Raw genomic sequence first — 13,949 nt, forward strand, 5'->3', positions numbered from 1 at the left:
CATCTCCCTGCCTTCCAGGGGGGGAGATGCCTCCCCCTCCCGTGGACACACAGCCCAGAAGCTGTTGAATCATCCAGGGATGCAAACCTTGGAGGATTGCTGGGACCTGAGCTTTGCTTCTCATCCAGGTTCAGAGGAACAGAAGGTCCCCTGATCCCAGCCTTCCTCCCAGCCCTGCTTTCCAGGGCTCAGGAAGCTGGGAGCCCAAGGATGGCTGGTCCATGAGCACTTGATCCACATGGGGTCCAGCTCCTGCTTGCCAGTCCCTGTTGGCTTTGTGGGGTTGGACCCAAATGAGAGCTTCACTGAAGCCAAGGTGCAGCTGCATCCAACTCCCAGGTGTCTCAGCTCCAAGCCCGGGACACCAACCCACACCCTGGGATGATCTGGGAGGTTTGAAAATGCCCTGAGGAGTTTGGGGGAGTGCCACACCCACGTGCTGAGTAAGCACTCGGAGTTAGGGGTGTGGTGACCAGGTGCTGCACAGCTGGGGGAGCACAGCTTTCAATTCCTGCACCAGCTACAACCTCAGACATCCCCAAACCACCTCAGAGCGAGCTGCAGACATGTAAAGTGTGTCTGAAAAGCCTCTCAGTCCCTCTGTTCTCCTTCCCTCTCTCTTCACCTCCAAACCTGCAGAGAAATTTGTATTTCTTGGGTTAAATCCAGCCCAAACACTCAGAGAAGAGCACCAGGCCAGGCCAACACTGATAGTGAATTAAATTGATTTAACATAACACCCAGGTTCTGAGAGGGGGCACCAGGCACTGATGGAGATGCTGAACAGCAAAATAAAAACCATGAACTGTTTGTCAAGCACCTCCTGAGAGCTGGTGCTGGTGAAATGAGGAACCACAGGAAGCTCAATAAATGGCTCAGATGGTTCATAGTTGGCATTAAGAGCAGCAGTGGGGGCTGTAGGCAGTGGCATCCCCTCGAGCCATGGACCACAGCCTGTGGGTGATGGTCCAGGAATGCTGGGGAGGGTGACCAGGGCTCCTGGAGGATGTTAGAGCTGAGCCAAATGGAGTTTGAACTCAAACATCTGCCCACAGCTGGATTATTCAGCACAGGAGATGCCCAGAGCCAAGGCTCTGTCCCCTCCCTGGGCTCCCCCAGGCTGGGAAGCTGCTGCAGGGCCCTTGGGAGAGGGGAAAGGTGGCACCTACCAGAGCCCCACTGCTGAGGAGGATCATGAAGACGATGAAGGTCTCGAACCAGTCGTGCTCCACGATGCGGAAGCAGGTTTTCCTGAGGTTCCACCAAGTCTTCCCCTTCTCACTGGTGATGTCCACGTAGAGGCAGGGGAACTTCTTCACACAGCCTGGGGACGGGGCGGGGGGCGGGTCACTCCTGGCCAGGGTGTTCCCACTATTCCCGGTTTTGTTGGCATTTTAAACCCTCCCTGGTGGAAGATGAACCAGGATCCTGCTGGGTTTAGGTGGGTGCATGAGGGGAGCTCCATGGGGATCATCTCTGGGGTGGTACAGGAGGATTTGGGGCCGAGCTCAGGGAGCCTGGGGGTCTGTGCTGCAAGAACTGGTTGGCAGTGGCCCCTCCAGCCCCATTTTCCCCTCTCCACACCCATCTCCCCTGTCCCCAGGGTCCCCAGCCCTGCTCTGCCCCTCACCTTCAGTGAAACACTCCTCGGGCTCGTTGCCCTCCTCAGCCTCCTCTGCCACCTCCTCCTCCTCGGGCGCGGGGGGTTTGTAATCCACCGTGCTGCACACGGACGAGGCGTTGTCGCTGCACAGGGGGTTCTGCAGAGGGACAGCGACTCAGGCCAGGCTCCTGGCCTTGGGCTGCCTCCAGCCATGCTCCTCCTGCCCCAGAGAGCCCGGGCAGGACTCCTGGGTGGTGGGACCCCCTTATCTGGGGGATGCTCTGAGTCCCCCTCCCGTGGACACACAGCCCAGAAGCTGTTGAATCATCCAGGGATGCAAACCTTGGAGGATTGCTGGGACCTGAGCTTTGCTTCTCATCCAGGTCCAGAGGAACAGAAGGTGCCCTGATCCCAGCCTTCCTCCCAGCACAGCAGCTCCATCTCCCATCCACCTGTGCCACCACCTCAAGCTGATTTTCTCACCTCCTCCTCTTCCCCCTCTGTGTGTCCCCATCCAAGACTTGCTCTGCCAACCCCCCTTGGTGCAGAAACCCAAGCAGCTTCTCCTCTCTCCTCCCTCTGCTCAGCTCATGCTGCAGGGCCCTCAGCCCGAGGTTCACCCCAGTTCCAAACCTGCATCCCAAATGCCTCTCTCCAGCTCCACCCTGCTCCAGACCTTAGCTTGGCTGCCTTCCCAGACACCACTCAGCAAGGCCAGAGGGGCTGATAACAAGAGACAACCTTGGCAAGCCCCTGGGACTCTTTTCCTCTGGTTTTTTTTTTTTTTTTTTTTGGCTTTCTAAGAAGCCCTCGTGCAACACTTGAGGAAGGAGCCCTGCCTATCCTGCCTGGGAGCAGCAGGAACCAGAGGGTCCAGGATGGGTATTTCCAGCACAGGAAGGTGTTGGCTTACATGGAAGGAGATAATTCTCCCCTCAGGCTGCTCCTGCTTTTGGTAATCCATAAAGGAGCTGCTCCATCCTCCAAAAACCAGGGAAAAGGCCCTGGGGTAAACTGAGGCACCGTCACTGCCCACAGCTTCAAGGGCCACAGCCACCTCTCTGTGAGAAGACGTGGCTCTGGGGACCTTTGGGGACAGGCAGGAGAGGGCACAGCAGCAGGACTGGCACCAGATCTCAGCTGGTGGCTCTCAAGGACCACTGGGACCACCCTCAGTCTGGGGGGAGGGACAGGAGGGCCAGGGGGATTAGGGAGGCTCAGCACGGAGCCAGGCAAGCTGTGACCCCAGAGAAGGACACACAGGAGCCATCTGCCTCCAGGACAGCCTTAGAAAGGGTCAGGGTGGGGACAAACCAGTGCAGCTGCCCTGGAGAGGTGGGGGAAGGTCCAAAAGGGCCTTGGGTGGCTCAGGGAGCCCAGGAGATCTGTGGGTGGGGCTCAGGGCAGGTTCTGCTGGGTGGGGACAGGGATAAAAACCCATCCTTGGGGGTTCCTGAGCCCTCCCACACCTGGAACCAGCAGGTTTGGAGGGCAATTCCCATCCCACACCTGGCACAGCATCTCCAGCCTGCCTGGGGCTGCCCCACCCTGACTCACCCCATGACCCCAAAATCCACAGCCCTGCGAATCACAGAATTGTTCAGGTTGGAAAAGCCTTCTGAGTGCATGAGTCCAGCACTGCCAAGGCCACCACTGACCATGTCCCCAAGTGCCACATCCACAGGGTGTGTCTGTCTGAAATTTCCCTCATTCTTTGCCTCCCGATTGTTGTGAAAAGACAAAAATTGGGACCACTGGGGAAAAGAAAGATCCTGTTCTGAAATCTGGGTCAGACTGTTCCACCAAGCCACAGGTGTGTTTGCTCACCCTATGGAACACTGCACATGAGAAGGGACACTCTGCCCTCCTTTGCCTGCATTGCTTTGCCTGCACTGGTCCTGGAATTTTCCCCACCTCCCAGCTTGGCTGGACTTTCTCTCTGGAATCACCTTTTGGTGGTCCCCATGAATTAGACCCTCCATTTACCAACATCAACCACCGTGACAGATGGACTGAGAGGGGAGAAGCCTTTCTCTCAAGGACTGAGACATGAGACTCCTGTATGGAAAAGCTCCTCCTTTCTTCCCCAAGGACTGAGGCTGAAACCGCTATCGCAGGCGGGGGGGGGAAGGTGTGTGTGTGGAGGCCAGCTGGATGTTTGCTGACCACTGGACCAAGAAGACAATGGCTTTTGCCTACTGCTCTGGAATTTTTGTACCCTTTTTCAATAGACTATTCTCTATTACATTTGATTTGAAACATATCCCCTTCCCCCAATCAAAAAATACTATAATAGAGGTTAGAGCTGACCAGCATCTCTGAGATCTCCCCTGATGTGAATACAACAGGCTTTGTCGACTGGACTTCGAAAGACTTCATCATCTCACATCTGGTAGCTATAAACCTCCTTTCTTTTCCTCCCCTCTTTTTCCTTATTCTTTCCCTTTTGTTTATTCCCTTTCTCCCTAACATATTTTGCTGTGGTCATTCAATAAAGGTACATTTGTTTTTGATTATCACTGCAAAACCCCCTTGTCGTGTTGATTTTTTGCACCCTAAGATCAATAAAACAGACCATCATGAATCTTGTCCTTGAGGACAGATCGTGACACACGGCTTTTAAACCCCTCCAGGGATGGGGACTCCTCCCCTGCCCTGGGCAGCTGTGCCAGGGCTGGACAGCCCTTTCCATGCAGGGATTTTCCCTAATTTCCAATCCAACCTGCCCTGGCCCAGCCTGAGGCCGTTCCCTCTCCTCCTGTCCCTGTTCCCTGGAGCACAGCCCGACCCCCCGGCTGTCCCCTCCTGTCAGAAGTTGAGCAGAGCCACCAGGGCCCCCTGAGCCTCCTTTTCTCCAGGTGAGCCCCTTCCCAGCTCCTTCAGCCCCACTGACAACACCCCTGTGCTGCAGCAGAGCCAGGAGCATCTCAGGAACATCTGCCTGCCCAGCAGGGTGGGATCCCATGGGAGAAGCCCCTGGAACAGCCCTGAGCCCTGCACGGATTCTGCAGAGCCACTCAGGGGGGAGCCAAGGGGGTGCATTAAAAACAGGGGCTCTGCCCAGGCAGGGGGAATGATGGGCTGAAATTTATAATGAAATCACAAATTATTTGGGTTGGTGAGAGTCTCAAAGACCATGTAATTCCACCCCCTGCCATGGCAGGGACACCTTCCACTGTCCCGGGGCTCCAAGCCCGGTCCAGGCTGGCAGCTCCTCCCTGCTCTGAGCTGCGAACAGAAACCAACCACGAGACTCAGAACTGTAGCTGCGATGATCCTGTCCCTGCCATTTCCCCGAAAAAGAGCTTTTCCTCGGAAAGGAGCTGCTCTGGGGGTGGGGAGGACTCAGCGGGCGGTCGGGGCCGTGGCGGAGCGGGCGCTGCGCGGGGCTCTGGCTCCCTCTGCAGCTGATCCCGGCTGTGAGCGCACCGGCACCAGCCCGAGCAGCGCAGGGCTCCCGCCCCCAGCGCCTGAGTGCTAGATTAAATAATTGTCATTTCACATTGTGAACACGGGCTGCGAGAGCTGGGGGTGCTCAGCTGGAGAAGGGGAGGGTCTGGCGGAGCTCAGAGCCCTTTCCAGGCACTAAAGGGGCTCCAGGAGAGCTGGAGAGGGACTGGGGACAAGGGATGGAGGGACAGGGCGCTGCCAGAGGGCAGGGCTGGATGGGAGATTGGGAATTAGGAATTGTTCCCTAGCAGGGTGGGCAGGTCCTGGCACAGGGTGCCCAGAGCAGCTGTGGCTGCCCCTGGATCCCTGGCAGTGCCCAAGGCCAGGCTGGACACTGGGGCTTGGAGCAGCCTGGGACAGTGGGAGGTGTCCCTGCCATGGCAGGGGTGGAATTGTATGGTCTTTGAGACTCTCACCAACCCAAATTGTGATTTCATGATGAATTGCAGCCCATCATTCCCCCTGCTTGGGCAGGGCCCCTGTTTTTGATGCACCCCCTTGGCTCCCACCTGAGTCAGCTTTGACTGGATTTAGGCACCAAACCCAACAGCCCCGATGGGCTGAACTGGTATTTACTGGTTGAGAGGTGCCCTTTGCCTTTGCTGAGCTCAGTTATCCCATGCAGTGTTTGCAGGGGGTGCTCTCTGCTGAACACCTAAAGCCTGCTCTCCTAAAGCCCACGGTTTGGCAGTGACAGGGGCCAGGCCCACCTTTCCTCCTGTCCCCCTCTGCACCCCAAATGCTAAAATCTCCCTGTTGCCCCAGATAACATTAAATAATCATGATTGTCCCCTCTCCTTGCCCTACGTTGTGCCAAGCTGGGTCCCTGTCACCGTACTGAGCTGTGAGGAGCCTGCAGGGGGGAGGGAGGTGAGAGGCTCTGCAGTTTTGGGAGCTCTGCTTCTTTTTCCAGCCTTTCCTGGGCTCCCTGTGCAGTCCCATCCAGGTGCCTCCTGGACCTGGCAGGGCTGCTTGGCATGGAGCTTTCCAGAGTTCCCTCAGCTTCTGGAACACGTTTGCCAACCAGTCATAACAAATCCCTGCTCAGAGCTGTTCTATTGTCCAGACAAAGCCCCTTCCCAGGCTGATGCACCTGCTCCTGTCCCCATCAGCACCTCCAGCTGCCCCCTGTGTCCCCAGGACCTTGGGTTGAGCAGTAATTTCTCACCACACTATCACCCTTTTGTGTCCACTTGGGTCTTCCCAAGTTTCTTGTCCCCCTGCCACCCTCCCAGTGGACCCCAGCAGTCCCCTGGAGAGCAGACTCAGCTGTCTCAGCTTTGGATCCCCCACCCCTTGCTTCATGTTCACCCCGCTAAGCTCCTCCATCTGGTCTGGGCCCCCCCAGGATGATGCTTCCCGAGGCATTAGCAGTGGATCCAATGATAGTGCCATCAGCAGATTTCCTGGCATCGGGTTCCTCTAGGACATCTTTAACCCCAAACGGGCGCTCTGACCCTTGCACTGCCCCTGTGCTGCCCTCTGGCATCAGCAATAACCCCCAGTCTGACCCAAACCAGACAAAGCCCTGCTTGGACTCTCCCCTCCCACTCCAGATTACACTGGGAAATGCCAGCTTGGAAAATGCCAAGTTTGGCCTGTGCCACGCCCTGTGGGAAAGACGAAAGTGACCCAAACCAACATCACTCTTTGGGCAGCACAGCAAGAACAGGCCAGTCCCAGTTTTGGGGTGAAACCCTTCCCTTCCACCCGCCTTGCTGACCTTGGTGGTGTCCTCGGTGTCAGACTGGGTGCTGGTCTCCTCGTAGAGGTCGGACTCCTCAGAGGCGATGGGGACCTGCACCGTCAGGTTGGGGTTGTTGATGAAGTTCATGTGGTCCAGCTCATCCATGAAGATGTGCTCCTTGCCCGTGATGCCATCCAGGTACCCTGACTTGGGCTCCAGGGCCGTGTCCACGTGGTTGAGCACGGAGTTGTCCCTCTTGCTGGGGTCCTGCTCTTCCTCCGGTGCCACCTTCTTGCCCTTCCAGAGGCGGCGCAGCAGCGCCAGCAGCGTGGCCTTGGCGAGGGCAATGCCGCGCGTGATGCGGCCGATGGCGATCTGCAGGTTGTTCAGCTCCCCGTCATCGTCCGACGCCGCCAGGCTGTCGGCGCTGAAGGAGCTCAGCAGCAGAGCCAGGAACAGGTTCAGCACCTGGGGGGACAAAGCAAACGCCAGCCCTGAGGTCCAGCGGGTCCTGAACCCCAGGATTTCCCTCTGGAGCTGCAGGGATCACCGGTGGCTGTGGAGGAACTCCTCCATGGGCTCTGCCCTGCCCTCACCAGCTCTGAGGCCTGCAGAGGTGCCAGTCCCAGTTCCTGGAGGGCATGGACGTGCTCCTCCTCAAAGCCCCTGTGTCGCCCTGATTTTGTAAGACTTTGTTAAGCCTTCTGATGTTTGCATTCTTTCAACAAACTTTCTCACACACAGTTCTGTAAATAACCTATGTTTTGCATTCTTTCATGGAGGTGGAGAGAATTGATGGACTCTTGGTCTGTCCAGTGGCATTGGAGAGGTGGCACTGTCACCCTCCAATCCACTGTCACCTTTGGAAAACTATAAATGTTGGAGTCAGAAAATAAAGTTCTTCTTCTTCTTCTTTTTGTTCCCCTCGAGAGCAGCAGTATCTGTGTCATCATTTCGTGTCTTATCACAACACCCCTGGGCTCTGATGCCTTCCATCTCAGCCTGGGCTCCCACAGTCCTGCAGATCCCTCTGCAAGTGATGCCAGCCATAGTTTCAGCTCCTCTCAAGCTCTCCTGTGGATCTGTGTGTCCCTTCCTTTGGTCTCTTGGAGCTCCAGGAATCCCATGGGGGACTCCCCAAGACTCTGGTGCTTCTCCCCACCACCCCCAGGGAGGCAACTCAGCTCTTGTGGCTGCCCCTGGATCTCTGGCAGTGTCCAAAGCCAGGCTGGATGGGGCCTGGAGCAACCTGGGATAGTGGAAGGTGTCCCTGCCCATGTCACAGGTGGGGCTGAGTGCTCTTGAGTGTCCCTTCCAACCCAAACCAGTCTGGGACTCCACGGTGCTGTGATTATGTGCCTTCTCCCCAGAATGAAACCTCCTGCTTGTCCTCTTAGCTCTCCCTCTCCTCTTCCATGGCTTTGGTAGCCCAGACTCCCAGCAAGCTCCTGAGGGTCTCCCACACCCTGGGGCCATGGAGGAGCCTGGACTTGGCTGTGACCCCATCCCTGTGTCCTGGACACTGCTCTGCTCCATCAAAGCCATGTTTCACCCCAGCGCGAGCCAGTAAATGCTCTGTGTAACTCCAGGCATGGGCTCGTGTGCTTCCCCTTCTACCTCACCATCCCAAAACGTGACTGGAGCCCACCACAGCCTCTCCTGGCACAGCTGGGGCTGCTGCCTGCCAGGAGCCGGGAGCAGTTCGGGAGCAGAGGGGTGGGATGGGCTCCCCCGCGGGGCACAGCAGGGACCGAGCCAGCCCACAGCTGTCGGTGTTTGTGCCGAGCTGCGCGGTGCCAGCAGCGCATCTGAGACGGGAATTAGCTGCTATCCAAGGACACTGCTGTTTTCACATGGCTCATGCCATGTGCCTTAAACCACGTCTTTAAATAAATCCCCGCGGGCCCAGCAGGCGAATGCCCCCGTTAAGTACCAGTTACAGTTAATGGGCGCCGCTGGCTTTGTTGGACAGGACTCCGTTACCTTGTCACCCGACTGACTTCCTCCCTTTTCCCTGAATAACCCCAAAGGAAATGCTCAAAGTGTCATTAAGAGCAAAGGACGGGTCACCTTCTTCCTGCGTGAGAAACACACACCTCCCTGCACGGGGAGCCTTGGGAGCCTCTGGGAAGGGCTCCAGGGCTCGGAAATACCTGAGACACTGCCAGGAGAGCCTGGCAGAGAGGAGGAGGAGGGCACAGAGGGCTCTGGCCATGTTTGTGCTCCGTGTTTGTGTTTCTCTGCTGGGCTGTAAATGGAGCCCGTGCAGGAGCTGCAGAGCTACCCCGAGGGCTGGGGTGCACCTTTGGGAGGGGACAATGGCACCTTCGGGAGGGGACAATGGCACCTCTGGGATGGGGACACCTGCACCTCTGGGAGGGGACAATGGCACCTCGGGGGGGGGGGCTGTCACTGACCCCACCAGCTGAAATTGTACTGCCCCTGTTTCTTCTGCCCTGGAGGAGTGGGTGGACTGTGCTGCTCCAAAAATGAGCTCCAGAAGAGGAAACCTCCCAGAGCCCCTTTTGGGAGGGTTCTGCAGGGAGCCCCAGATGGGATTTCCAGTCCAAACTCCTGCACTCCCTGCAGAAAGCTCTGGACAGGTACCTGCTCCTTACAGGGGCCCTTGTGGATGATTTTCAGCATGGCCCAGCCTTACCATCCCCTGCGTCACAAGCCTCTGCTGGCTGGTGGGAGATGGGCAGCGCGGGGGGCTCGGGCTGCTCCCCTCATCTGCCCAGCACCGCCCTGGGCAGGGTCTGCAGCCAGGGGCTCTCCCTTCAAAGCCCCAGATCCCTGGCATGAGCCAGGGAAGCCAAGAGGTACACAAATCCCAACTTTCTGCCCTCAAAGTGGGACACTCCAAGCTGACCCAAGCGGGGGGCTGCTCAGGGTTTCTCCCCGGGCTCCTTTCAGAGCCTCCCTGGGGACAGGGGTCAGCAGCTCCAGGGGGCAGATAGTTTTTCAAAGCAAATTCCAAAGGGATTACACAACCCCGGCAAGTAATAGGAGCGAGTCGGCGCTTCACTCCCCTGCCCTGCTCCTCAAGAAGGGAGAGCAGGGCCCACGCAGGCTGCAAAACAAGCTCCAGAGCTGCCAGCGATGGGGTTACCAAGTTTAGAAAGGATTTCACGCTCGCCTGGAACTCACAAACCTGCAGCTCAGGCAGCACAGGCAGCTGGGGGGAGTGGGGAGGGTGGGGTGTAGGGTGGGGGTGAGGGGAGTAGGGGGTCCCACAGACTCAGGGAAGGATGTTGGCCATCACCAGATGCCACCTGGAGCATGGTGAGGGCTGGGAAAGTTGGGGATCTGCAGGAATCTTGGGGGGAGGGCTGCTCCCAAAAGCACCTGGAGCAAAGGGTGGGATGGATGGGTGGGTGGAAGACGGATGGATGGATGGATGGATGGATGGATGGATGGATGGATGGATGGATGGATGGAGCTCTGCCTCCATCCCTAATCAGGAGAGTGAGAAATGGGGCAGGAAAGCTGGAAAAGCCAAGTGGAGGACACAGGGAAGCTTGAAGCTGAGCTCTATTTTATCCCAGAGTGGCTCCGGCCTCTGCCTAAAGCCCAATTGTGTTTTCTGTGCCTCAGTTTCCCACCAGTTCCTGGTCTGGTTTCAGCTGGGGGTCCCTCAGGAACCATTCCTCCCTCTCTTTCACACAGAGCTGACACAGCCCACCCAAAGGGCCTGGGGAGGGAGGAGAATCCCTGTGCTCCCTGCAGCTCCAACCAGACCCTGCCATGGGCACAGCCCTGTGGAAAAGCTGAGCTGGACAGAGGCGTCCCCACCCCAGCACCCCCTGTGTCCCCCAGCCCCCAGCCTCACCACGAGGTTGCCGATGACCATGACCATCATGAAGACGATGAGGCACATGGTCTGGCCCGCCACCTCCATGCAGTCCCACATGGTCTCGATCCACTCCCCGCAGAGGATGCGGAAAACAATGAGGAAGGAGTGGAAGAAGTCGTTCATGTGCCAGCGGGGCAGGGTGCAGTCCACAGAGATCTTGCACACGCACTCGATGTAGCTCTTGCCAAAGAGCTGCATCCCCACCACGGCGAAGATGAAGACGATGATGGCCAGAACCAGCGTGAGGTTGCCCAGGGCACCCACGGAGTTGCCGATGATCTTGATGAGCATGTTGAGAGTGGGCCAGGACTTGGCCAGCTTGAAAACCCTCAGCTGCGGGGAGCAAGGAGAGAAGGGGGGTGGCTGGGGGTGTCATTGCCACAGCAAGGCTGTGCCACTGCCATTGCACCCTCCTGGGGCTGTTTGACCAAGGCAGGAGGAGTTAAACCCACAACTGCTCTGACTCCAACTTCTCTGAGTATTTAACTTAGTCTAATCTTTAACAGGGGCCAAGTTGGGCTCTCCCAAGCTGAGCTCCCACCATGAAGGAGGCTGGACAAGCCATCCCTGTCCCTGTCACCACCCAGGTGTCCCCTGGCACGTACCAGGCGGAAGGAGCGGAGCACGGAGAGCCCCTGCACGTTGGCTAGGCCCAGCTCCACCAGGCTCAGAGTGACGATGAAGCTGTCAAAGATGTTCCAGCCCTGCTGGAAATACTCGTAGGGATCCAGAGCAATGAGCTTCAGGACCATCTCTGCCGTGAAGATCCCTGTGAAGACCTGTGGGAAGCAGCACCCTTGACCACTTGTTCATACACCAGTGCTGAGCTGTGGGGTGGGGTGGGCAGCATCCCTCTTTTTTGGGGTATTCCCAAAGCATTTCACCCCTGCCAGTCCCAGTTGGGGACAAACTTCCCAGGTGCTGCCCAGTGGGGTGGTAAAGCCAGGCTGGGAATACTGGTGACTGATTCCTCTGGAGGGACACAAAGGTGAGTGTTGGCAGCTGAAAATTAAAAATAAAATTTCCTTGGCAAGGAGACACCTTTGGGATGACTGGGAAATCACAGGTGCCCAGCACTGGGAACTGGGCTGCTGCCAGGATACCCCTGTCCCTCCCTGAGCCCTGGGAAAGCTGAGCTGGGTTTTACACATTGCTCCTTTCCTGGGACCACAGCAGCACCTGCAGCACTGTGTCACTGCAGAGAGGGCTCAGCCAGGTGACAGTCACCATCCCTGCTGCAATTCCACAGCACAGCACATGCAGAGAGCCTGGTGACAGATCTGCCCTGACTGGGGATGGTGTTGGGACAAGTCTATCCTTCACGGAGCGGGGAGGAGCAGCAGGGAGGATCCTGCATCCTGGGGGGTGTCCCCACACGTCCCTTGCATGCCAACACACAAATGTTCTGTCCTGCTCCTGCAACTGCATCCCAGGGGATTGTCCCCACGCGTCCTTTGCATGGCAGCCCACAAACATCCTTTGTTCTGCTCCAGAATCGCAGGAGATTGTCCCCACTGCCCCCAGCATGGCCACGCACATCCCCGGTCCTGCTCCTCCCAGCTGCTCCCTGCCCTGCCCTGTGCACCCTGCGGTGGGGCAGGCAGCTCCCACCCGGGCACGGGCAGAGGATGTGGGGCAGCCCCGGCTCAGGGGGATCTCCCCCGCCTGCTGCCATCCCCACCTGGCTCTTCCCCGGCAGATCTTCCCCCGGGGATCCGCTCCCGGCTCGGAGGAAGCTCTGGAGCCGCCTGAGCCCCGGCCCATGAATCCCCTTGTATTTCCTGAATGAAACCAGAGCCGGTCCCGCCCGCCGGGCAGCGGCGTCTGTCACTCCAGGGCTGCGCTTCAAGCCCCGCAGGTGCCGGGGCAGGGCACGGGGGCAGCCCAGGAGATGGGAGCGCTCCCTTTCCTCAGTGCATTTCCCCCGCTGCCAGGCGGCTCCCCCAGCTGATCCATCCCGCTCAGAGATTTTGCCACCAGCTCCAAACAGGAGCAGCCACTAAATGCACCTATAAAATCAGGTCAGCCGAGATTTGCACAGGACAAACCCCTGATTATTGGTAATTTTAATGCTGCATTGTTGCTTCCTGCTCAGCGGGGACCTGTTTGTTCCCACAGTCTGGAACACCCTCTGCTCTGCCCCGTGGTACCCACCATTTCTGTGGGGACACTGTGGTGTCACCCAGGGCTGTGATGCAGGGGGTGGCTCAGGATGCACCGAGCCGGGCAGGGCTGCACAGGAGGGGAGCAGGGAATGGTGGATCCCAATCCCATCAGTGCCCTTGGTCTGGGCCACCCCGGAGCCCAGCCCTGCGCAGGGAGGCTGTGGGCAGAGCCCTGCCGTGCTCTGTCAGCAGCTGGGATGTGTCACACAGCAGCAGGGGGATCTGCCCCCCGGGGAGGGGTTTGAAAGGGGGCGATGGAGCTCCCTACCAGGTTCCCCACGCTCAGCACGTTCTCAAACTCCTCCGTCATGGGGTAGTGCTCCATGGCCATGAAGAGAGTGTTGAGCACGATGCAGATGGTGATGCCGAGGTCCACGAAGGGGTCCATCACCACCAGCTTGACAAACTCCTTCAGCTTCACCCACGGGCGGCAGCAATTCCAGACCAGGAATGTGTGGGCGAATTTGTACCACCAGGGTGGACATTTCTGGTGAGCTTCTTCCAGCTCTGAGGGTGGGAAAGGAAAAGTGTGGGATTATCTTGTCCTCACCTGGGTGGGCAAGTGCTGACCCTCAGGAGAACTTCTCCTGAGGTCCTGGGCCAGCTCTGGATGATCTATGATTTTAATATCATGGAATAGCCTGAGCTGGAAGACACCCACAGGGATCATTGATCCACCCCCCAACAATCCCACCCTGGGCATCCCTGGCAGTGCTGTCCAAACCTTCCTGGAGCTCTGGCAGCCTTGGGGCCGGGACCATTCCCTGGGGAGCCTGGGCAGTGCCCAGCAGAAGAACTTTTCCCAGTATCTATCCCAAATTCCCCTGGCACAGCTCGTTCCCTTGTCCTGTCCTTGGTCACAGAGAGCAGAGATCGGAGCTGCCCCTTGAGGTCTGACCTCAGGCTCCTCTTCTGCAGCTGAACAAACCAAGTGACCTCAGCCACTCCTCATGTGGCTCCTCCACATCCTTCATCATCTTCTTAGCCCTCCTTTGGATACTTTGAAAAAGATTTAGATCTTTTAGGTCTTTTTTTGTATTGTGGCACCCCAAAAATACAGGGGCTTAAAGGAGGAGCCCCAGCACAGAGATGATGCAGACTTGGCCCTCCAAACTGGAGAGGGATGGAAAGGCAGATCAGCCAGGGAACTGTGGATCCAATCCTGCTCACGGCCCCTGGGCAGGATTT

At 57.8% G+C, this 13,949-nt stretch overlaps 1 protein-coding gene across 1 annotated transcript in view; it reads right to left on the bottom strand.

Moving 5' to 3' along the window:
• Positions 1–13,949, bottom strand: part of SCN4A (sodium voltage-gated channel alpha subunit 4) — a 46,929-nt gene that overhangs the window by 10,695 nt on the left and 22,285 nt on the right. The window contains exons 13-18 of the mRNA XM_041399022.1: positions 13,030–13,268; positions 11,202–11,375; positions 10,573–10,929; positions 6,777–7,208; positions 1,631–1,760; positions 1,170–1,324 (exon numbers count right to left, since the gene is read on the bottom strand). Of these exons, the coding sequence (XP_041254956.1) occupies positions 1,170–1,324; positions 1,631–1,760; positions 6,777–7,208; positions 10,573–10,929; positions 11,202–11,375; positions 13,030–13,268 (1,487 nt within the window). The remainder of the gene's footprint in view (positions 1–1,169; positions 1,325–1,630; positions 1,761–6,776; positions 7,209–10,572; positions 10,930–11,201; positions 11,376–13,029; positions 13,269–13,949) is intronic.

This window comes from Onychostruthus taczanowskii, unplaced genomic scaffold (assembly GCF_017590055.1).
Source record: "Onychostruthus taczanowskii isolate IOZ18803 unplaced genomic scaffold, ASM1759005v1 scaffold152, whole genome shotgun sequence".
Taxonomy (NCBI): Eukaryota; Metazoa; Chordata; class Aves; order Passeriformes; family Passeridae; genus Onychostruthus; species Onychostruthus taczanowskii.